Genomic DNA, 25,292 nt, shown 5'->3' on the forward strand with positions numbered 1-25,292 from the left:
GCTGGCGGTTCTGTAGCTCTAGGTCTAGAATTACAAGGAAAATGGAACTGACTCCCACTCCCCTGAAGTCCACACGTACCAGAATTCAAGTTTATTGGACCATGCCACTGGCAGGAAAATCATCAGACAACTACGAGCCTCTTTCCTGCAATTCAGAATTCTGCTAAATTTGATGTAAAAAAAGGCAGAAATGAAGCAGCAATTGGGCAGGAAGCAGTAAAAGATTTGATCCCACAAGCACGTCTATCAAAATCTGTACAACGGTACCTTAGTGGCAATCAAAATTCTGTAAACACACACCATAACGTAAATGTGATATGTATGTGTGTGTATATATTCATATATATATATGTATTTGCATATGTGAGATTTTCACAGCAGAAAAACTCTCTCTCCAAATATTTCTTTATGAAGTATTGATTCTTAAATGTTCTATATTGTACGTGCAAAAAAGCCAAACACAGTTTTCCTCAGGTGCACCTTCCCTACAAAACACTCACATACTGCAAATGGATTTTTCTCTCTCTCCTCCCCTCCCTCTCCAAACATGTAGCTCGAGACTAAACTTTGTTAAAAGCTACTTACCTATCACTTTGTGAGAAATTGGTTTTCTGCTCATTTCCTGCCCAGACTTCTCCAATTTTGGACAATACATTGCTGATGAAAGTTGCTCTTGTATGGACATTTCCTGCATGAGCTTGTTTTGTTACTGTTGATAATGGCTTTGGTCTTGAAACTGTAAAGCCACAAGGGAAAAACATCAGCCTTGTGTAATCAAGTGTGATGGTGAGTTGTCCACTATATTCCCCCTCCTAAACGTTACCTTCTCTTAAGACCAATGAAGGCAAATGGTAAGGCTTGGCTCTCTCAACAGCCAGCTTCCTTTGAACTCGGGGAAGGATCTTGCCATATTGGTCTAATATAGAATCTCTAACAACTGATCTCTCTCTCAAGCGAGGATCACGATCATTCTGATGAAGGAAAAGCATAAAGCAAAATGTTAACTAGTTACAAGAAGTTTGTTGCACAGACCTGCCTGTGCTAGTTCTCATTAGTGACGAGGTTTCCTCTACAGCTATGGTAAAATGCGTCCACTGCACAGAACAGCAGCAAGCTCTACCCATCAGCACGCACCAATTTCACTTGGTATTTTTAGCAAAGTGGAAGAAGGACTAGAATAGGAACAGAACAACATCTATAACATTTAATTTATAACTTCACGGAGTAGTTTTGGAGTAGTGAAATATTTTGTTTAACTTTTAGGTTCAGCTGTAACTTAACATACAGAAACTGATTCCCAGTGCTTCAAAGAATGGTATAAAAAACAAAGCAGGATTTTTATTGAGTACTATCAAAAAGGTTTACTAACAACTAACAGAAACTTGCACACTTGACGGAACGTTAACACTTACCATAAGATTAACCTTCATTGACTGATTCAACTGTAGCGCTGCGGTATAGTTGGCACGCTGCAGATGGCGCACTAACAGAAATTCATGATTCTGAACACCACCGCTGGTCTGTAAAAACTTCTCCAAACGCTCCTACGACAAAGAACAAAAGAATGCATTTAAAAATTCTGTTATGATTCTGCCTTTTCTCTGTTCAAAGGGACGATTAGGATTTTTTTTCCTGCCCGCACTTACTTGTTCAATGTCTGTGAAAGGCAGCTTCAGTAAGTCTTCCATTAGTCCCATCTCCTGACAGGTTTCGTACACGTGTTTTAACAGATCTTCTACGTTTGACGTCGTGGCATGTTGACGCAACAGACCCCAAGCCTCCACCATGCACCTGTAATTAAGATTTTTTGAGATGTTGATAGTACAATCAAAAAGATGCCGCAAAACTATTGCGGTCAAAGTTCAAAGGAAACTTAGGGGATCACGCTTCATATTATTTGTTCCCACTTTTCACAAGATTTGCATGCCAAAATGGTGGGAATAGATTTCTTTACCTATTGGACAGCAACACAGTGAGGAAAAGCTGCACTTCACTAGTGCTTGACATTGATGGCTTCATCATCTGTATGTATCTGAGGGCTTGCCTGGGCTCTCCTTGGCACATGAGGGAGTGAATAATTCTCTTATGTTGCCATGGGACAGTTTGGATTGTAGCTGGGTGAAGGAGCAGGTCCAGTGAATGCTGTAGAAGTTAGAGATCAGGTTTACTGCCATATAAAGAGCAGCACACGCAACACAAACACTCACAAGTTTCTGAAGGGTGAATGTGTGTTATGAACTAAACTGAGGTGACTACCCAATGAAATACTTGACACAGGACAGGGAAATAAAAATTCTTAAGTATTTGCCAGAAAGCAATAGAGAACCAAGCGAGTGCTATAAAAGGAGTAATTCACACTTTTCTAGGTTAGTCAAATCTCTTTATACACCCCCCACTTTTTATAAATCCGTTACTAAATACTAAGTTACTCTCCCAGGCAAACAGATTATATTAACATCGTGACAGGCAAAGAACTACCTTCAGCGTCAGAAAGAGCATGAATTAGGTTGAAAAGTCACAGCCTTCTGTCTAAATCTGGCTGCTACCGTGATGGTTTTCATATTTCAAGGACCTAAAGCACGCTTTGTGAGAAAGTGCCCAAGCGGTCTGCTGAAAACAACCTAAACGGATGCCTTAGAAAATTCAAGTGCCAAGCACTATTAAGGTTGATTTCTTCTTTGTTTTAATCAAGTTCCTGTCAAACTAATTAAAACAAAATTTCAAATCCTAGTTTATTGCTGAAGATGTAGCAGTATTACAAAAAAGCTTCGAATGTTTTAGCACCTGTTATCAGCTAAGCACCGATTTTTTTCAATCAGTTTAGAGATTCTAGCTTTGCACTGCAATGTCTGTCTAACCAAACTGTAACATACTTACTTTATAATCATTGTGATCTAGAAGCCAAAAACCTTGAACGAGCTTAACAAGATCCCACGGGATGGCAAAGGCTGTTTGGAAGAATTTGATTGAAGTTTCTGTTTTATTCGGAAAGGAATGCATGACATCTAGCAGGAAGTAAATTGTCTGACATCACGTATCTCATTAAGGCTAATCAATTTGGAAGACCGACAATTTATCACACGACCTTTAGAAAAACAGAATGAAGGAAGAAGAGAAAAGAGGTAGGAAGCAGAAAACCCTAGTGTATTAGTCTTGCTACTTTAAGATCCTGTAACTTCAAGATAGTCAGGTCCTCACCACAAAATCGTGTCCTGTATAAACAACCAGAAAGAAATACTCTTTGATTTGTGTAAAGCGTTCAAAAAGCTTAACTTTAGGTATTTAAATACTTCAGTTACAAACTCAGGCTCCCTCCTGAGTCAGCGGAGCTACCAGCTGGACATGCAAAACATTTGAACGTCCAGGGCTTAATTTGAACGTCCAGGGCTTAATTATTAAAGGAAACACATTCTACAGTTGGTTTTTTCCCCTCATTTCCAGAGTACATAAAGCAATGTAAAGCGTGGCGTCCTTACGATACAGCTCAGCTCTCAATGATTAAAACTGGATTTAAAGCAGGATGTGGATCACTCATTGGTAGCTCATTGGTAGCAAAGGTATCACTTTCTCTCTCTCACATCTGTTTTTAGGGACATACTCTAACAGGACAGCTCTGGGGTACAAACGTTTTTAAACCCCTTGCTCTCGAGGCTCCCCTCTCGGGTTAGGCAACAAACTACAAAAGCAATTCTGTATATTCCAGCAGCTTAACAATTAAGTTTCTGCCTCGTGACTTTTCTCCCTGATTCCTCCTCTGTGTGTCTGCACTTTTAACAGAACCAAAGCAAGCCCTGTGAGCTGTGCTGGAAAATCGATGATTCCAGCAAAAATCAGGTCCTGGTAAGCCACTGTTAGAAGTGCTTTTGCTCTGAAACAGCACGTTTTAGCACAGCGTTCTAGGAAGTGGCCATTTGCTACAGATATGGGTGCTTTAGAAAATTAAAAACTGTGCTTAAGTTTTGAGAAAAACTGAGCGAGATTTTTACCTTTAACATTTCTTAGTAAACCTCTTTTCTCATATTGGAGGAGACTTTGCAACAACACTTTTCCAAAAAAATCATAAAATATCCAGAGTACAAAGAGATAAAAGGATGCTTCTGTCTACGACTTAAAGCTAACCTGCGTGTTTTCACTTGCGCTGTGTTTGAAGCATAAACTAAAAAAGGTTATTAAAGAGGCAGGTCACAAACATTTAAGAACATTGCTGTGTCTATGCTGAAGGTGTAAGAAAAATAACTGGAAAGGATACAATTGCATGTTTGTCATTTTCTTCAACGTTGTCTAGCAAATAGAGATCCAGCAGTGCCTGAAATGAAAAATTAACAGGTTTTTTAACAAACTTCCATCTTTCATAAATCATTGGCTTTTGGGCAGGGTTTGGGAGGCGGTTTGTTGTTGTTTTCACTGAACATAACACTCACATGTAAACTAGCAGGTGGGTATTTCCCAGTTCCTCCTTCATCTCTCCGCCACAACTTCTCAACTTGGTCTCCTAACTGGGAGACCATTCCATCAATCATCAAGCAGTCAGAATCCCACTTTCCCCTGGAACAAAAGGTAGCAGGATTGGGACAGAGTAAAACTCGAATTCCAGCTTCTCACCGTAACAGAGTTCCTCCAGTCAAAACAAAAAAAAAAAAAACCAGCTCCCCTGAATCAAAGAAAGAAACACCCATACCAAGGCATAATTGGGACTTCCAATAGACTTGAAAGAAATTTCTCAATCAGGGAAAAGATCTTCACTAGTTCATGTTCAATTATTCAAGGAGTTCAAAATAGAAACCCTAAAAGCTCTCTGGTTAAGGGAAAAATTACAATGACCTTTCAGTTTTCAGGTTTTCTTTCTTGTTCTATTCCTCGTAATACAAAGGAAGGGAAAACCAAGTCCTTTAGGTGCCAGAAAGAACCCCTCTCATGCTGTGTAACAGAGGAAACGTAGGAGTATCAAAATACCGGCCCTCCTCCTTAACACAAATCTAATGCCTCAAATTGGAGTGTTCCAATACACAGCTCTGAGACAACACACTGGAAATTTCACATTTTGTTCTCAGCTTCTCGCTTTTGTTACTGAAAAACAGTCACTTTCAGAAAGCTGAGCATGCAGGTTAATTTCAGCAGCACCTTAAGCAGCATTCATGTTTCTATACACATTGCAGATGGCTCAACTTTTAAAATTCCATCACAGTCTTCTGCTGACTGCAATGCTACACTTCAATTGCCCCAGGATAAAAAGCAGAAAAAACCACACTAGAGCTTCTGTCTTTCCAAGGACGACATGAGCCTGTAAGTTACTTGAGAAGTAAGCTAAGGAACATGAACATCACAGTCAATACCTAATACCCGGCAGTTTCCACCTTAACTCATCTTGCAGCATCTTGGTCACAGAGCCATCGCCTAAGCTTGTTTAGGTCTTTATTCAGTTTTCAGTACAATTTCCAAACAAAACCCTATTGTCAGCTAATCCAAGGCACATCACCTCTATGCTAGGCAGCTAGCCCAGGAAAGAGAGTTTGCATTAGGAAGTGACTTCTGTCCAACAGCCAGGAGAGCCCAAGGCATGCCACCGACATGTAACTCTGACCATCTTACTACATTACACAAGTGTACTTGCGAGTAGGAGATTTAGGCCATGGCAGTTATTGCTGTCTATTACTCGTCAATGAAAGATGACTTTTTCAAAAAACACGCTGTCTTCTGCTTCCAAAACAATTGTTCTGAGAACACTGCCCTTTGCTGAACTGGACATGACGGATCCTATCCTAATCACGTGATCTTTTTCAGTAGTCACAAACTACACAGATTAGCCAAGGAATTAAGTATGCGACAAAAAGAAAGACGATACCGAAAAATGGGAAGAAGCAGAGGTACATGGGAACATTTTAACACAGGAAAGTAACCTCTGTGTTCAACAGAACACGTGCATCACTGAAGTCAAGAGTATTGCCGGCAAATGCATTACGCACAGCCAATACAACTGCCGAGTTAAAGCCATTCCCATCCCGTTCTGAATTTGAAGTGGAAGTGTTTGAGAGTTTTCCTGGAAGTCTTACCTTGATAAACGCTCAAGTTTCTGTCGATGACCAGTATAGTAGCTCTGAATCAGAGGATAATTGTAGAAAGGTCTACGCAAATGCGTACCGTCATCTACAAGCAAGAAAGTAAAAGCAAGCTGAAGAAGTAATATCACACTTGTAATCTGAAATGTTTGACTAAAAAGGCAGAAGATCACACAAGCTAAGCGTCCAGGAGCCTCCAGATCTGAAAGAAGCCACTTCTGTGTGTGCCTTTGCTAAAAGAGGTGAAAAACACAAGACTCCATTCCTTCTTGTCTCAAGTCCCATTTCAAGTTTACAGCTAATACAGCATTCAGAACACGTAGGGTAAGCTGAAGTTCGCTGTAAAAAAGAACCAGTTCTCAATGGAGATGGTTTTTAAACACGTCATGCGAGCATTTGAAAGACAATTAAGACTGACAATGGAATTTATACTCCATCCAAATAAAAGAGTATTTCCAAGGTGTACGTTTTCCTCAAGCCATGAATAGAAAGTTCAAAACAGGCAGCCAATGCTTTACCTGCAAAAACAACTGTTCCAGTATTTGTCGTTTAATAGGGCTTTGTTTAAAATCCCAACTATTTCAAGCCGTGGACACAAGCAGCTCCTTGAAGACAGAGGCTTATTGCTATTTCTAAAAAACATCCAGGAAAGAAACTGCTTGCGTTATTCTGCACTACGTGTTTGGAAAACCAGTAACGTCTCAATTTCACCAGCAGAACTTCAGCACACCCTGTCACTGAACCAACACCACTTGTTATTGACAAAACATTTACAAAACCACAGCTAAGCAGGTGCTCATAGGAGTCGCTTACTGGATGGTCTCCTTCTTACAAATGTGTCACGGTTGATGCTTACCTAGACCCTCTGGAAGGAGACCGGATCGACAGAACCAGATGACCACTTGCGCATATAAGGAAATGAGGCTAGTTACCACCTGCTTATTGGTCAAGTCTGCATAACCTGTAAACAGGCATAAGATTATTCTTGTTAGGCAATTCCTTTTATTTTTAAAAAACTCCCTTCATCAGACTAAAGTATAAAAATACTACAGTGGAAATCCTTCCCTTTGCATTTTTCATGCAGTATCACTTCCTTATTTGAAGAAAAAAAAAATCAGCATGAAAACAAAAAGAAACCCCTACAAAAAACTAGATTCACTAAACGTTAAAATAAAAAGAATAAAGCATGAACTATGAAATACACTCACAAATGACATTTGCTTTTCACGTAGCAGAGATTTTTCAATACCAAAGGGATATTCTTCTGTGTCCCAATACGTCAAGAACAATTTCTAATATAAAAAGCTATAGAAACTCAAGTGAATGACCTTACAAGTTCCTCGCTTATGCTTCCTTCATATTGTTTACCAATTTGCAACCCAATGTCTGCAAGGAATTATAAACTGCTAACTAAGAATTCAAGCGAATCATTTTCAGCATTACCACGTTGGGCTGCTGTAATTCCAACCCAGGTGCCCACAGAGCTTCTAGCTGAACGTAGCCTCCCCTACCCACTTGCAGGAACTCCACAACAAACTATTTCCCTGAACTCGATGCACATTAAGTGGTAGCCCCAACTTCTCAGGTTGAAGCCCCTCCTCCCAGCTAAACGTGACTGTCTTCCAATTGACAAAAACAACAAAAGCCCACCTTGCCACAATTGCAAGCCACGCATAATTCCAATCTTAATAAAACATACCAAAGATTTTGTAGCACTACTACAAACCTTTTTCAGTAAGCTCTTGTGCTTCTGTTAAAAAACAGTTTAGGACTGTGCTGAGGTTGCTCAAAAGCAACTGGCAGTGCTGAAGAGACTGTAATGTCTGGGGGTCAATGAAGTTGCAAGAGCCATCAAAGAGCGGAACACCTTTTCAAGAATAAATATTCAATCGTTAGTCAACAGAGCAATTTCAGAATGCCAAAGTACACTTCAAGAATAAATATTCAATCGTTAGTCAACAGAGCAATTTCAGAATGCCAAAGTGCACTTCAAGAATCCACGAGCAATATCCTATACTGGCGGATTCCTGAAGAAGCTCAATCAGAAAGAATGATTCGATGATTGCAGAATGACTACACTCGTACTCACATATTTGGTGAAATTCATCCTTTGTAGAGATCACTTTCTTCCATGTCCACTCAACAACAAACCGTAAACAAGCAGCAGAACTTGGCTGCTCTTTAAACAAAGAGAACACAAAAGAAATGAATCAAAAATTTCCAACTGAAAAAATATATCACGTTCAAATAAGGTAAGAAGTACTACCTTCAGCTGCCCAACGTTTAATGCATCCTCTCAGAAGTCCTAAAGAACCTGCCTGGACAGCAGCTGACAATGCCGCTTCCACCGGCTCCTCCTAAACAGAACAGACAAAATAAAATGAGAATCTTACCTGCTTTACACATCTGAACCATCAACAGTGAATGTCTGTTTCTAGCTGTTTACTCAGTCAGACAAGAAAAAAAAGAGAACTCAAAAGAAATGAATCAAAAATTTCCAACTGAAAAAATATATCACGTTAAAATAAGGTAAAAAGTATTACCTTCAGATGTCCAATGTTTAATGCATCCTGTCAGAAGTTCTAAAGAACCTTTCTGGACAGCAGCTGACAATACCGCTTCCACCTGCTCCTCCTAAACAGAACAGACAAAATAAAATGAGAATCTTACCTGCTTTACACATCTGAACCATCAACAGTGAATGTCTGTTTCTAGCTGTTTACTCAGTCAGACATCACAAAGTCAATTAGGAGACATGCAAGTAATTCCACAGTCTTTGTCTTAATTTGAGCCACAGGCTGGACTGCTCCTTGCGCTGAGGAGCACAGTAACTTTGCCTCTGACATTTCAACTTACTGAAGGCTAATTCGGATCTTTATATCTGTGCCTCTGCATTATAGGCCTCATGTACTGACTTCCAATTAGCTATTTTCTGTAACAACCTCTGCTAATACCCATTACGCATTCTGTGCACGTAAGGTTGCCATCAGGAGTGCAGGAAGGGTGAAAGGTTCGCTTTCTAGACTATGAAGACACGAAGCAGTTCTGACTCCCAAGATATTAAGTTATAATTTTCAGTCAGTCAGAAAATTCATTTATAAGCCAGCCAGAAAAGGAAGGTCAAAGAAAGTGCACACCCCCATGAAGAGCAAGACTAGCAAATTGGTAAAAAGGCCATCTGTCTGGACTTCTGTAAAGCCTTTGACATGGTCCCCTGCAAAATCTTTCTCTCTAAATTGGAGAGAGATGGATTTCATGAGTGGACTGTTCGGTGTATAAGGAACTGGTTGGATGGTTGCATCCAGAGTGTAGTGGTCAACGGCTCAATGTCCAGAGAGAGATCAGTCAAAAGTGGTGTCCCTCAGGAGTCCCTATTAGGACCAGTACTGTTTAATAGCTTCATCAGTGACATAAACAGTGTGATCACGTGCACCCTCGGTAAGTTTGTGGAAAACACCAAACTGAGAGGTGCGGTTGAGAGACCTGAAGAATGAGTTGCCATCCGGAGGGCGCTGGACAGGTTTGAGAAGTGCGAACATGTGAACTTCATTAAGTTCAACAAGGCCAACTGCAGGGTCCTGCACCCGGGTTGGGATAAGCCCCAGTATCAATACAGGCTGAGGGATGAAGGGATTGAGAGCAGCCCTGCCGAGAAGGACTTGGGGGTACTGGTGGATGAAAAGCTGGACATAAGCTGACAATGCGCGCTCACAGCCCAGAAGGCCAACCGCATCCTGGCCTGCATCAAAAGAACTGTGGCCAGCAGGTCAAGGGAGGTGATTCAGCAACCTTACAATACCTGAAGGGGGTCTACAGGAAAGATGGGGACAAACTTTTATGCACGGCGTGTTCCGATAGCACAAGGGGTAATGGTATCAAACTAAAAGAGAGTAGATCTGGACTAGATATAAGGGAGAAAATTTTTTACCATGAGGGTGGTGAAACACTGGAACAGGTTGCCCAGAGAGGTGGTAGATGCCCCATCCCTGGAAAAATTCAAGGTCAGGTTGGACGCAGTTCTGAGCAACCCAATCTAGTTCAAGATGTCCCAATGCACTGCGGGGGCAGTTGGACTAGATGACCTTTAAGGTCCCTTCCAACCCAAACTATTCTATGAGTTTTCTAAAATGGCAGAAAAGAAATGAAACATTTACATTCTAATAGGTTTAAAGTTTAGGCTCTTCAAATACTGTATTATAATGCAGTGGCAATACTTTAGAAGGATAGCGCACAGGTATGCACAGACGTGATATTAAGTAGTACCTTACCTCAACTGGTGTTCTGATACTTCTTTAGGTGAAAGGTTCCTTCATAAAGTTTTACTTTGTTCTTTTGGGGGTCTTGTTTGGTTGGGGTTTTTTTAAACACATTCAAAAGTATCTTTCCCTTCTAGGCAAAATCGTTACATTCCAAGCGGTTTCTACACAGTGGAATACACATGTGATATTTCCAGCTTTTTCTGAAAACTGGTTTCAGGCAAGGAAACACACCAAATGCTCTTTACGGTGGCAAAGAAAACTGGAAACCATGCTTCTTGACCCTATTTCTGCAATTTGTCTTACTAACATTCAAAAGAAATCCCTGCTCAAATGCATAACAAGTCTCTGAATGACACAGTCACTATTCAGCAAAGGCTATTAAAAAATTTCCTGATTTCCCAAGTAATTTCCAAAGCAGAGTTGACATCAGAACATCTACTTTGACTCTAAGAGGCTACATCAGGCTTGCAAAAGGGACAGTCAAAGGGTTACATCAGCTTGCCAAGACACTGCATTGAGCTACCACACTGTGCAGAAGTGTTAAAGCCCTCACACGCTTCCACAAATCTGGCAAAGAATCCAGTAGTCAGGGCAGGGGGAAGGCTGCTCTCCCCACCCTTCCCGCTAATTGCTCCCCTGTATGGTGACTAGCTACCTCATCATTTAGCTTAGATCCCGCCGGGGGGAAGACGCGCTGTTCATCACAAAGGCTCCGTCTCTCATGAAACTCTTCAGATGAGAGAGAACGGTTGGTGCCAAAGGAAAACGTGTGACAGAGGGGGTGAAGTCACTATGGCAGGATAAAGCAGACAGAAGGTAGCAAGCGTCATGAGAGAAAGGTGATGAAGCTGTTGCAGCAACAAGAGGGTGGTCTAAAGAGGAGTACGTTGGGCTACTGTAGCACAGGGCAAAGGCTACAGAGGTGAAGATTTGCTTTGACCTGACACCGGGAATCCTTTACCACAGCTCTCTTCCTTGGAAGCAAACGATCATGGGTAGCGCAGCAAGCCGACGTTTGCAACAGCTCACATCCCAGTGAGACACCCCCCTCGTCAGCTACTGCACTAAACTTAATGCTTAGATAAACTGACGGGGATGAAGGTTGCTTGGAGGGAAAGGTGCTTGACGTTGCGCATGACCAGCACTCACTGCATGCTCCCTTGTGCGTGTCTGTGGCCCACAATGAAGATGGGTCTCTAAAGACAGGTCCCTTAGAGCTGTTCCCAGTCAAACTCCGTAGTTTGGATCCAAGCATGCTATTACTTCTGCTAACTCAAGTCAACACCCATATTTCAGGGCAACTTGCAAATACTACAAAAACCAGATTGTCATGTCTTGTAGCCTCTCCAGCCCTGCCAGACCAGAGGAATGTCTTTCCCCCTCGATTCCCTCATATGCGCTCACCTGGCTCAAACTGGATGGCTGGACGTCGACGAGTCTTGGAGACAGCAAGCCAGCTACAAGACACCTATTGTAGCTATCACGAATGGCTTCACTTATTGAAGGGCCAGATTTCTTCAAAAAGTTCAAGGTCTGAAACATCAATCAAAAACTACTGATTAAAATAGCATTGTTAGTCAGTCACTAAGGGCCTGGATAACCACTAAGAGAAACTATAGAAACCTTCCCTTAAACTGTCAGAAAGCCTGCATCAGGAATATGCTTTAGCTTAGCAGTCTGAGTAAGCGTTACTACGTCGACTCTTAAAGACGGCAGCCAAACTAACAGTTACAGCTTATTTTAAAAATCCTGTGAAAGAAAATAGCAGACCTTGCAACGATTAATTAAGTATCTTCTAGCTTCTCTGTCAATACACAGGCCTTTCTTTTTCCCTGACCACTGACACAAAATGCATTCTGTACCAGCTAAACTAACACACAACTTTAAACCATGCTTTGGAAGAGCCTTTCTATGCTTGTTTGTGCAGAAGCTGATCCATGTTGGAAATACTTGGGGAGCTGAAACTGAATTCAAAATTATTTGTCACAATCTGTGCAGTGACTCGGAAGTTACAATTTGGCCAAGTCTGGGGGAAAAACATTTTCAGTTCTTCTCAAACAGTTAAGTAATTTCTCATTTTCTCCATTCTGTCCTCCTTTTGTAACAGCTTTCCCTGACTTCCACAACAGTTTTCTTCTTGCTCCTCGAGCAACATCACATTCCGTTCTAGACATCCAATCCCTGATCAGGCTTCACCAGGAGACGATGACGGTTTTACAGTCCCAAGAGCGGACCTAAAGCATGAGCATTTGCATAAACCTGGGGACAGGCTACAATTGCTGTTATGCATGTGGATGGGCAGGATGAGCATCAAACGGTCTCTGACACTGAAAGCAGTGCAACAGAAAGCTTAGAAAACGTCCACCTCTTGACATTCTCAACAGAGAGAGAAGAAAAGGTCACCTCCTTCTGGAAGCCGCTGCAAGTCATGTGAACAACTCCGGAGTTCAGCAAGCACGTTCCGTCTGCAGAAACAATGAACGTTTGACAACCTTCTGTACTCTCACACTTATGTTATGACCAGTTTACATTTTCTAAAAAGCAGTATCTGGAAAGATAGAACTGAGTACCCATATTCTTCATCAGATCTCTTTTGAAACAAACTTTTCTTTTTTTAAAATAATTACGGTGTGTAGGTATTTTATCTCTACTGCTATCGAGGTGCTGTGCTTTGAGTTTCGGTTCAAATCATTTCATTTTATAACTAGCACCACTTCACAGGCTACATTACGAAAGCACCAAAACTCCACAGACTGCCAGATATATTTCACAATAGGAAATACCTTGTTAGTACAACGTAATCAGAGTTGGGTTGGGTTTTTTTTTTTGTTTGGTTTTTGTGTAAGACAATGAACATGAGAAAAAATGAGATCAAATGATATTTCTTCTAAGCTTATCACTCTTAAAAGCACTGAAATACCTACCAAAATTATAGGTGCTTGGATTAAAAAACTGCTCTGGTGGTGGATAAGAAGGAGGAACTCCCCGACTTAGACTCCGCTCATGTACCAGAATATCCAAAAGGAGCTTGGGAGAAGTCATGCTTATTACGGTATCCAGTGACCACAAAGCAAAATAGGACCAATCGTGAAGGAATTCTTCTGGCCTTAAAGAAAACAAGTGCGTCAGCTAAACACCGACATTCAAATGAATTATTTGCAGGGATATTGAAAACAACTTAATAAAAATCTACCTTAGGGAGTCTGGCATTTGAGCATGATACCAGCGATTAATGTCAAATACACCCAAATAAGTAGACGGTTTTCCTTGACCATATGTTTTCACTTGCCAACTGAAGATTGATACACTGGTGTCAGGAGATACTACTGTAAAAGAGAGGACATTGTTTCTTATTTGTAGAGAATAGAGTAGATGCGATATTTTTAAAACACTGCTTTCTATTTTGACTTAATTTTATTACATCACTCATGAAACACAACACTTTCTAAGAGCAGTGAAAATAAATTAGAGAGTAGCAAACATCTCTGTGACAGGTTTCAGTCCTACTGCCCCTTTTGATTGTTCAAATTGCATCAGTTCTAAGCAAAGTCAAATACACAATTATTAGCTAATTAAGTTTTCCATACATAAAGAGTTGATCAGGATCTTTAGCTAGATGAACAGTTTCACAAAAAAACAAAGCTAGGAACACATACTTTGCTACTTTTAGAAAGTATACAAATAATTGTCCTATACACTTGTACCACGCAGCTGGCTTTACCAATTTCCAGCTTTGACTCAATTACAAGTTTTAAGAGTAGCTCCTTTCCATGCATATTACGAATGAAAGAACACAATTATTACACAAAATAAATAAAAATAAAAAACAGCCCCAGCAAATAGGAAATTGGAATAAAGACTTTAACATAAAACATTCACAATGTTATACTCCAGTTCTCTCAGTAGGTAGGAAGGTCTGTCTTCTTTGGGGAGCATGCATTCTCTAGATGAAGCAAAGTATGGGGTGTATCTTTTACCCTAGCAGAGTAAGGAGAAAAACAACGGTTTGTTTGGCAAACGTTTCTCTGCTGAATTCAACATTACTGTTTAGGGATCCTCATACACTTTTCTATGTTTCATTGTGAGCTCCTGTGCCATTTCAGTTGTCTTCGCTGCTGAAACTACTTCCAACTGCTTGGAAGACGTCTATTATTTTCATAATTCTGAAGATTGCTTCATTGCTAGCATTAACCCACATCCAACAGGAGCTCATGTGTGCCTAGAACTTAACTTCAACAGATTCTGAATAAAAGCTAATCAAGAAAGTTATGGGTATTTCTCCATGCCTCATATTTCATTTAAAAAAAAAGACAGAAAGGGTTTTTTTTTGTTGTTTTTGCTTTGTTTGGGGAGTGGAGTGGAGGCATGGTGGTGTTTGCTTGGTTTTAACAAGTTTTTAGCAGGCATTCTACTCAGAAATACTCAAAACAAAAGGCTATGAAATTTAGCTCTGCAGCAGGCTCAAAGATATGGTCAGAGCATAACTGAAATTGTAAACCCAGAGATGTATATTCAATTGCACCAAGACAATAAAAGACACTGTAAGAGTTTTAACTGTGTCTATGGACAAGGAAAGGTATTGCTTTAAGAACTTGTAGGTGTAGGAACCTATTCAATTTAGAGAGGCACAAATGGACAGGCAAATCATAGACTAATTTAGGTTGGTAAAGACCCTTAAGACCACCGAGTCCAACTGAAAACCTAACACAAACAAGTCCATCACTAAACCATATCCTGAAGCCCCACGTCTAAGCGTCCTTTAAATACCTCCAGGGATGGTGACTCAACCACTTCCCCTGGGCAGCCTGGTTCAACACTTCAGAGCCTTTTCAATGAAAACATTTTTCCTAATACCCAACGCTTAACCTCCCCTGGTGCAACTTGAGGTTGTTTCCTCTTGTCCTGTCGCCTGTTACCTGGGAGAAGAGACCGACCCCCTCCTCACTACAATCTCCTTTCAGGTAACAGTACAGAGCAAGAAGCTCTCCCCTCAGCCTCCTTTTCCCCAGCCTAAACAACCCCATTTCCTGCAGCTGTTCCTCATAAGACTTGTGTCAAGACCCTTTACCAGCTTGGTTGCCCTTCTTTGGACACATTCCAGCACCTCAGAGTCTTTCTTCCTGGGAGTGCCCGAAACGGACCACAGTATTTGAGGTGCAGCCTCACCAGTGCCGAGTACAGGGGGACAACCACTTCGCTAAACCTGCTGGCCACACTATTTCTAATACATGCCAGGATACTATCAGCCACCTGGGCACACTGTTGGCTCATATTCAGCCAGCTGTCAACCAACACCCCCAGGTCCTTTACCACCAGGCAGCTTTCCCGCCACTCTTCCCCAACCCTGTACTGTTGCATGGGGTTGTTATGACACAAGTGCAGGACCCAGCACTCAGCCTTGCTGAACCTCATCCTCATACCATGGGCCTCAGCACATCCAGCCAGCCTGTCCACATCCCTCTGTGGAGCCTTCCTACCCTCAAGCCCATCAACGCTCCCACTCAACGAGGTGTCCTCTGCAAACTTGTTGAGGGTGCGCTCCATTCCCTCGTCCAGATCATTAATAAAGGAGGTATTAAAGACAACAGGCCCCAGTACTGAGCCCTGGGGAACACCACCTGTGACAGACCACCATCTGGATGCAGACACGGAAATAGGTTTGAACAGGGGAAAAAGAGATTCAGACAACATTCCAAAGCGGTGGAGAGAATGATCTTATTGTTCAAAGGTGACAGCTGAGGAATTAAATGCCTGACCAGCATTATACAGATGACTCAACTATACATCGCTAGAGCATGTCAGCAAGAATTACATAAAACCTATTTTTTCCATTGAAGAAGTCCCACATCACTTAAGCACACAGCTTTTCTTTGTAAATAATCCCAGCAATCGAGTCTGTACAGATATATTTAAGACTGTGTGGCCAGAACAGCATCCATTGCTCAGATTCCAAAACCACTTATTTTAAAATAATCAAACACGGACATCAGAACAAACCTTCATTAATGCTATCCTCTCTGTCAACATGGCTGCGAAATTTTTCTACAGTCTGACAGCTGAGTAATTTAGTACTGCTGGTCTGCCCTCTCAAGGGAAAAACTCCACCTGTGAGATCTAAACTGTACCTTTCGTCACAGTATTCCAAACCCTGGGGAAAAAATAGAAGAGAGAAAAGGTCATTTTGAGATAAACACATACATCATAGCGAAATATGAAAGAAAGCCTATATCTCATATAATAAGCATATTATACTGTATATTTCCCATGAGCTTCTTTCTGATGGTAAACAGAAACTACAAATGACATGCAAGAGAAATCAGTATCAAATCGCAATGGGTAAATTTGGTGGTAAAGACCAGGTACATTTTCAAATTCTAGCATTTCCCTAACATTATTCAGCTCTAAATGGGTTTTGCAGACTTCCTTGCAATAGCAAGGTTTCTTTATAAACCTGAATCTATATCTACAAAGAGATATCTGAAATAACGCAACAGGCATGCACACAAAGCTCTTTGCTCCATGTCTTGATCACAGAACTGATGAAGTTAGACAAGTCACGCCATTTCAGCAGCTAAAGCTCTGTCGAGAGCTATGATCTATAGGCACATCACTAGAGTGAGAACTATGACAACTTCTTACTGATGAACAATCTCCTTTCAAACCACGTAAGCTCTTGTCACCTCCTCTTCTCATCTTGTCAGAGACTGAGTAATGGGTGAAATAGCCCTCAGTTCCTTCACCGAGCACAACCAACAGCCAAAGGGGAAAACAGAGAGGACATGGGATGCACGTGGCCAAGGCATTTAGGATCACAAATTACTCTGAGACACACAGAAACCCCAGCAGGACTGTGTTCAACCCCTGATGCCACCACCTTTTAAGTAAGCATTAACTTAAAAACTGTCTTTCCAAACACAGCATTGGTTCAAACTGTCTGCTGTACAGTGTAAGACTGGGCGTACTGTGGACAAATAGCAGCTCTGCAATTTAAAAAAAACGCCAAAACAAGAAAAACCACCACACTACAAAACACCAAAAAAAATTCCCAAACCCACTACCAAACAAAAAATAACCCAGAAAGGGATCCTGAGTTTCCTAAAACTTTCAGAGCTGCAAAATGAACTGGCATGAAACAAAACATATCCATATGATCTCATATGATACGTCTAATTCACCTAATCTGAGAAGAGACAAACTTTTTCTTAATGGTTCCATGAAATGCTCCAAATAAATATCAAGGCTGCCTTAAAATAATAATAGTAATAGTAAAAAAATAAGTCTTTCATTACTAGAAAGAAAAAAAGCTTCTGAAGCAAAGCAGTGTATTTTAAACTTTCCACACTGGATGAAGTAAATCTAAGGAACTCCACTGTATGGGAAATATTAAGTAATCATTTTATCAACTAGTAAAATATGAAGATAGTTTTCAAATGAGATGCACTAGTCAGACTCCAATATGAAGGTAGAGACCATCCACAAGCACTGTGTAAGAAAAAGGTAAAGATGTGCTCCATGACCATGACTGATGCATTAGATTTAGCAACTGCTGAAATGGGATAAAAAAGTTCTCTGAAAGCTAACTTAAATGTATCTTTGTTTACTTGAGCAGACTTAAACCAACCTTGAAGGCAACGGAGACATAAGTTTGACACACATTTATAAAAACACAGTGACACATGTTCCAAAAGTCCAAAAGTGAGTTTTTACCATGATCTAAAGTCAAATACGCACTGCTTCATAGCCATTAGTCTGATTCCTGGAACAAAAAGCATTGCTGTAGCACACAAGTCTTTCAGGCTCTTGTCAACTCTGTTCAATGAACAAGGATCAACCGTAGATTCCTCCTTGTTTACTCAAACTTGCCTGGCAAATGGCAGCAACTCTTAAATTCTCTGCCACTGAAGATGGAGAACAAACTTGTCTCAGACAGCCATGTAGGCAGAGAGTCACGCAGTACTGACCAATCTGTGACTACAAAGAAGTGTTCTGAGACTAAGAGTATCCACTGTAGAGTACAGATCCTGGCCTAATGCATCTTTTGGGGCTTCTTTTGGGTCTAGGAGTTGTTTTGGGTTTGGTGTTTTTTTCGCAGTAGGTGTTATCAGGTCTTGCTACGAAGCTACGTGTTTAAGTCGCTCATCTGGCAGCTAGATGAAGAACCTGTCTTTTCTCGCCAGATGGTCCAGCCGCTTAGTTCTCTCTTCAACTGCCTTGTAAGATTGGTTCCTGTTTCAATCTTCCACAACACTCATCACAGGCAAACAGAAACAGCAGGGGAATAAAATATCTCAGATCCAGAGACTGGTGCCTGACAGCTCTTACATGGCTGTGAATGTGTTACTGGTTGCATAGTCTATAGAGGGTTAAAAGTCCTACATTAACCTCACCACAGCTTTCACAGGTCACAAACACAACAACATAATTTGATCACTTTGTGTACTTTTTTTTTTTTTAAGGAGCGTCAACTGGAATTTCTAGTAGACCCATTTTTAAAGGCTGCTGAAACACCTCAACCCTCTGAGGTAAAACCTGACACTCGTCACATCTTTTTCAGAAAAAAAAGATGACCACAACAAAGAATTGTTGGAGAGTTAAAGGTCCCACCTTTTAACATTACAGTGTTGAGACAGAACAAAGTAGCCATGAGAGAAATGGATGTAGACAACTGCTTTTTTTCCAAAGAAGCACATGGTACAAGGTATTGTCTTTGCCATTGCTAAGACTGTAGCTAAAAATACCTTTTGAAAGAGGATAAAACAAAGCACGAGTTCAAAAGTGAAACTGGAGAAAGATTAAAGAAACTTTCTCCTATCAACCTGCCAAAATGCTTAGAGCACTACAAGAGATGCAACAGCGAACTGCAATAAAACCCCTTTCAAAATTAAAAACCCAACCAGGGTGCTCTGTTCCTCAAGAGCACTGTATATTTAGGTCACAAAAAAATTGTACATGAAAATAAAGAGATGATATCCATATTTAGAAAACGATGAATCACTTGAAGATCTTTCTCCTCTGTCACCATGATAGATAATGCATTTTAAAGAAACAGCACTTTTTCCAAGCACCTAACCGTTACCTAGTCAAAAGCAACACTTACAAATGAGGAAGGAGCTATTCAATACATAAGGAAAAAGCCCAAAATCGAAACTCATTCCAAGAAATCAGAATGCACAGTCCCCATAAAAAACAGAGTACCACGATACAAGACTAACCCCTATTTCATTCCGTAACTATTGAGAATAGGCAAGGCAAAGGATCAAAATAGGAGGAAAGACTTGCTCTGAATTAAGATTACTTTCCCCTCAAAAAGATTTTGGAAGACTTCCGAGCATACTACTGAATAGAATTATACTGATGCGCCTTAGATCTGTTACATACCAGAGCTATAATGATACCTCACCAATATTTCAAACACGCCACCTTTGGAGCCAGATTGTACATTTCTGTATTCTCTTCTGAACAAATCAGATTACTGTTTACTGTATTTACATATTTTGCTGGCTTTGAGAGTAGATTCAACAGGTAACCCAGCCAAAAAGAAGAACAAGTTATCTTTACAGCTACTAAGTTTCAGGGTCATCAACACGGAAGAGACACTGTCTCTTCATTTCATTTGAAGTCCAGTTGACAGAGCTCAAGAGAAAGCCAAGAAACTCAACCCAAAGATCAGCAAAGAATAAACAGATATATATGACCGTCTTTGGAGAAAGGGAGACAGACAGAAGCTTATTCAAGTTACTTTGGTTAAATAGCTTATTCAAGGCCCTGTCTTTTCTTCCTACATGCCCTGAATTTGGTGTTTAAGAATAATTTTATTTGTAAAAGCTGCTTCCTCTTCAGAAATTGAATTTATAGGGGCTCTTTGCAGATGAATCGAGTTGGAACACGTGACGCTGCAACACAAAATTGTATGCCTTGTTTTCAAAAAGCATGCACAAATGCCAGGCCCAAGAAGACTCAGCAAAAGACTATTTTTTTTCTCCAGTCAGCTCTGAATTTTGATGGTAAATATTACCGCTGTGAACTCAACTGATGCTCACCCAGAGAAAATAACTCTTTTCTTCTTTTCACACGCGTGCACGTCTTACCTCATACATGACTTGTCCTGATGCCAAGCGCTTTCTGTCACCAAAAGCTAACTGCAACAGATGTAAACTCACCACATCACCTTCACTGAAAAAGGTACCAATGAGGAAATTTGATTACAAAGATGCTTTATAATCCTCATAATCATTTCATTACTTCTAGACTGACATTTTCTTAAGAGCATGGTCTTGCTGAAAAGATAAACATTGCTTCCCAAAACATGGTAACGGGCCACATAGACCCACTAAAACATAAAGGAGGACGTTTTGACACTAAAAGCTTCAAGGGCAAATGCTAACCGTACATTTTGAAAGCTTCATTATGTTGCATGGACTAAAAATTGTTGGATGTACTTCTTCACAGCAAAGAGGTCTCGATCAAAACTGCTTTAAAGTCAAACTTAAAAAGCCTGCCACTCTCGGAACGGCTGAGCTGATGGAATAGCTTGCTGGTGCTGAAAGAGACAGGGATCTTTCTCCCCTTCCCTTACCACCAAAGTTCCAGTCCCTCTCCTGCACGCACTGCGCCCTCCCACATTCTGATCTGATGCAGACGTCTAGCAGGAAACCACTGACTTCTCTGCTGAATCGTTACCTGCCAGGTGAGCTGAACTGGCTCACAAAGGCTCACGACTGCTGGAGCTGGCACAAGGCCATCGGCAACACTGTCACTGCCCTCCTTTAGAGGCAGCAGCTGTTGGATCGGCACCTTTAGTCTTCTAGATCCGCAGCCTCAACTACTTTCAACGGTATTTTAATACCATGGTGTGAACATCAAACACAGGAAGCAGTCGGCAAGAAACAAAAGGAAATCAATTAAGAAGGCAAGCACAAAAATACAGCCACTGCTGCTTTGCCTTCTTTCAGAAGGCGGGAACTACCAGGTCCCTCTTCGCATCTCTTAACTCCTGTAAACATTGCAGGGTAAGATTAAAACCTTCCGTACCTGACAGAAGCTCCTGCATAGCTAAAGAAACAAAACAAATATACCTGTGTCAACTGTATGCCAACAAATACGTTAACAACAAATAAAATTCAGTGGCTCACAGTAAGTTTTTATTCACCTTTCCTGTGTAGACTGAACAGCCCACAAGTAGCAACAGTTGCGAGGATCATTCTCAGGCTCTTGAAAAGTGACAGCATAGACAGGAATCCTTCCTCCTTCAAGCTGACAGTGGTGCCTACAAGTTTAAGAAAAAAAAAAAAAAAAAGAAAAAAAAAAGAAAAAGGTGAGCCTACTGGTTCTAACTGTTTGCAGACGGGTAGAAGCATCTTCCATGAAAAGAAGACCTTACGTGCTTATCCTCAAAGTACAGAAAGTCATACTTCCATCTCAAACAAGTGAGTCAAGGAAGAGACTACTGTTTATGCCAACAGTCAAGAGGTGAGGAAACTCCCGTCCAGCAAATGCAATAACCTGCGTTTATGTCCTCCTCTGCCTCAGCAGGAGGAACATCATAAAGGATTACTTCAGCAGCCAAGCAAATGATTGGTCCTACTGTTGTAGTCTGCTTCACTACTGAACTTAAAATGCAGCATATCTTCTGAACAAATTTAAAACAGTGCCAAACACAAGTACTTTCTCATTTCTTGGACTACACAAAGCATTTTTCTTCCAGACTTGTGAATCTTATTGGTACCTTCACAGTCCATTCTTGCCACCTAATTATTCCTCCACTGTCTATTTATGCATCCAATAGCTTCTGGTGAGTCGCTGCAGATGCACTGAAGTGAATCCTTGTCTGAAGCTGGTCAAATATTTCAAGTGACATTGCTCTTTGGCAGACTTTAAATCACCTCTTAAGTTTTATATTGCTTATAAATTCACACGTCCCTCATTCTCACTGCCACATATTCCAAGCAAACTTTCATTCACATGCCTTGGAATGGGTCAATCTCCGATTTCAGCCAAAGCTGACACGTACGAAAGAATATATTTTCAGGCACAGATCAGCTACTGATTTTTCATGTCTCACTAGTTTCCTCCTGGACATTTTACAGACCAGGATCACCAAAATCACACCATTAACATACCTCAGCCTTTCAAACTATGCCCTAAGCGCAGTTACTGAAAAAATAGTTCCTAAAATCAGTTTCATCAAAATACACACACAGTGAAACAATGGTTTCACGGAATACTACTGGTAGAACAGACCATCTGATAGAAATTAGCTCTATCACATCCCAACTGCTTCACGTAACCCAAAGAAGCATTCTTTCCACAATTCCTCAGACACCATAAGGAAAACAATCCCAGTCCACTGAGGAGAAAGCCGTCCACTTAATCCAGGTATGACTTAACAGGCATTTCAGAAGGGGATTTCTACACATTCCAAGATTGTACTCATGCTTGTTTCAGTCCCTGAAAAAGTTCTCTTTAAATTCACATACTTCCTTAGGCAAAAAAATTCAGACCGCTGCCCCTCCAGGCGTGGCCAAGTGTAAAGGCCTACTTACTCCCTGTTCAAAGTTTTCATGTTCCACAGCGACAGGTAGCCGTCTGAAAAACCCACAACGAGCTGATTGCTTCTGCTTATGTAGCACAGGGTTGACACTGCGAACTTCTAGATCTACACACACAAAACCATGCAATAAATGAATGATGTTATGCCATTTAGCGTGCATTTTATACGCTGATGTGACAATACCCATAATCTAATTCTACTGTCCCAGGCAAAATACCAATTTATACAACGCTCTTTTTGCCATTTCCATTTTGTACATCTTCAAAGAACGTAAGAACTCTCTGATCAGGCAGGTAGAAATTCTCACTTGTATGTGAAAACCAAGTAAAAGCATAACCTTCATAGACAAATTCCTCTTAGACTCCGTACATCAGGAGTTTGGGCCTCACAATGAAGCTATTTGAAGTGACACCAACTCCTGAAGCCACTGGTGTAACAGTCAAAACAGTGGATGCAATCTGAATACACCAATCAGAGATTTCATTCATCCAAATGCAGGGGTTTGGGTAAGTTGGATTTCTTTTAGAAAACAAGCCTAGAATTTGCCCCAAGTCAACTAAGACGAGCCAAAGGATGTTCCCAAGAAACAGAGCACCTCTGACACAACTTCCCACCGGGCAGCTGCACCGACTCCGATGGTAAAACTCCCACACCTCCCTGGCAAGAATCATAGCGACACGGGGATCTTGGTGAGAGGGGGGCATTTATAACACGAGAAGGAGTAATCAGCCACTCCTAGTTTTAATCAGTTCAGGACTATACAGTCTCAAACCACCACCTGCAGTCAGGAGTCACAAATGTCTGCACACTAGTATCTTCAAAGTGAGATGCACATTGTTTATTTAAAAGACACACATTTTCTTACATTTAAATTCATGTTTAAAAAACACAAGCTTACCCGATGCTTCAATTTCATTCTGACTGCAAGACAAATCATCCAAACAAAGGTCAACCAGAAGGAGATGACCAACATCTGTAGCCACTGCTGCCACTCCAAAGAGCCATCGCAGACTCTGATGAAGGTGCTGAGTGCTCACGCTGGCTCCTCCGTGGCTTGTTATGGGTTCTATAGCGGTTACCTACAGGAAAACTACAAGTTAATGTCTCAGCTGTTTGACAACCTAACTAGAAACCATTCAAAAGGGAAGCCAGAATTAGCACATCACAAACAAGAAGGTAAATACAGGAGCATAAGACTTAAAAACAAAGCATTGTTTCCAATTCTTTCAGGGAAGAAAAAAAAAAAGAAAACAGCCCTGTACAAACATCTGTTATTGCCTTCCCTTTGCTGTACTTCCTACAGCTCTTTCACTGAATTAACTTCAGCTGAAACGGTGCATTCTATTATTACAGCTTACCAATTTCCATTTCCTACTTGGAAATAATTAACACTAAGAAAAGATAAAAATTCAGTAATATGCAAGAAACTTTATCATATTCAAGGGACTTAAGCAAGACAAAACTAAATCTAGTTCTCCCACTGCTAACAGACCGTCAGCACTGTGATACAATCTACGCCTTCTTTGCCAACAGGTATTAGGATAAATCATGGCTGTAAGTCAGTCGAGGCAGCAGCCAAGTTGCATGGGAGACACGCCATTTCCATGAGAATGAAACAGGTTTTAAAAGCATTGAAGAGAGAGACTAGCGTAGTAAAATTTACACTAGTCCTCATTTAGAATAAAAATAACAGCCGGATAAAGGAAAAAAAAAAGTTTTAAATGAACACCAGCAATTTCATGAACGTTAAACAAAAATTTTAGAATCCAGTGTAAAACAACAGCACAAAGAACAGCAGCTTCTTAGATAAAAAGCTAACTCCAACTAAGGAAGAAGTGCACGCTGCTCTTTAACATGCCAAGCAGTCCGCATGCACCTGTATTGCAAGGTGAAGAGAGATTTTTCAGCACACGTTGCAACACATCCCAGGACAACACTGACTGCCAGAGCAGAGCACAAGCACAGGAAGACTCCTGCACTGAAGCTATAAAACAAGAGGACATAGGCTATCCTTCAGCCCTCTCATGAAATGCAGCACAATGCGAACAGGAAGCTTGACATCAACAACAATGTCGCGTTATAGGAAAATAAAGCAAAGAAGGGAACTTCACAAGGTAGTCCATTTTTTATGTGTATCTTTTTTTTACCCACAGAGGTGGGGAAAAATAACCAAACCCCAAAGGTTTCTCCTCTCCCCTATCAAGCACTTGCTATCACTACTCTGCCTGGCAATCTACTCCACAATTTACCTTGCATCTTGCTCGCAAGAATTCTAATCTCAGAAGCACCTAGACCAATTTAGACCACTGTCATGTCCCGTTTCAGATTCCTTGTAAATCAAATCAAATTTCCAGTCTTCTCTCCTACTCAAAGGGCTATCGCAAGCATTTTGAGTATTCCAATTCTTGCTGCTCCAAGTCTTGATGA

The 25,292-nt window shown here is 40.9% G+C and overlaps 1 protein-coding gene across 1 annotated transcript in view; it reads right to left on the reverse strand.

Moving 5' to 3' along the window:
• Positions 1 to 25,292, reverse strand: part of AHCTF1 (AT hook containing transcription factor 1) — a gene marked incomplete at its 3' end in the record, with an annotated part of 36,515 nt that overhangs the window by 7,852 nt on the left and 3,371 nt on the right. Inside the window, 23 exon segments of the mRNA XM_009880430.1 lie at positions 268 to 286; positions 586 to 736; positions 824 to 971; positions 1,413 to 1,544; positions 1,647 to 1,791; positions 1,955 to 2,142; positions 2,878 to 3,024; positions 4,250 to 4,306; positions 4,422 to 4,545; positions 6,051 to 6,144; positions 6,913 to 7,017; positions 7,783 to 7,923; positions 8,146 to 8,235; positions 8,600 to 8,690; positions 11,720 to 11,848; positions 12,719 to 12,780; positions 13,240 to 13,421; positions 13,509 to 13,641; positions 16,313 to 16,463; positions 20,404 to 20,488; positions 21,465 to 21,581; positions 22,858 to 22,954; positions 23,764 to 23,944. Coding sequence (XP_009878732.1) covers positions 268 to 286; positions 586 to 736; positions 824 to 971; positions 1,413 to 1,544; positions 1,647 to 1,791; positions 1,955 to 2,142; positions 2,878 to 3,024; positions 4,250 to 4,306; positions 4,422 to 4,545; positions 6,051 to 6,144; positions 6,913 to 7,017; positions 7,783 to 7,923; positions 8,146 to 8,235; positions 8,600 to 8,690; positions 11,720 to 11,848; positions 12,719 to 12,780; positions 13,240 to 13,421; positions 13,509 to 13,641; positions 16,313 to 16,463; positions 20,404 to 20,488; positions 21,465 to 21,581; positions 22,858 to 22,954; positions 23,764 to 23,944 — 2,769 coding nt within the window.

Source organism: Charadrius vociferus, unplaced genomic scaffold (genome assembly GCF_000708025.1).
Source record: "Charadrius vociferus isolate BGI_N301 unplaced genomic scaffold, ASM70802v2 scaffold62, whole genome shotgun sequence".
Lineage (NCBI taxonomy): Eukaryota > Metazoa > Chordata > Aves > Charadriiformes > Charadriidae > Charadrius > Charadrius vociferus.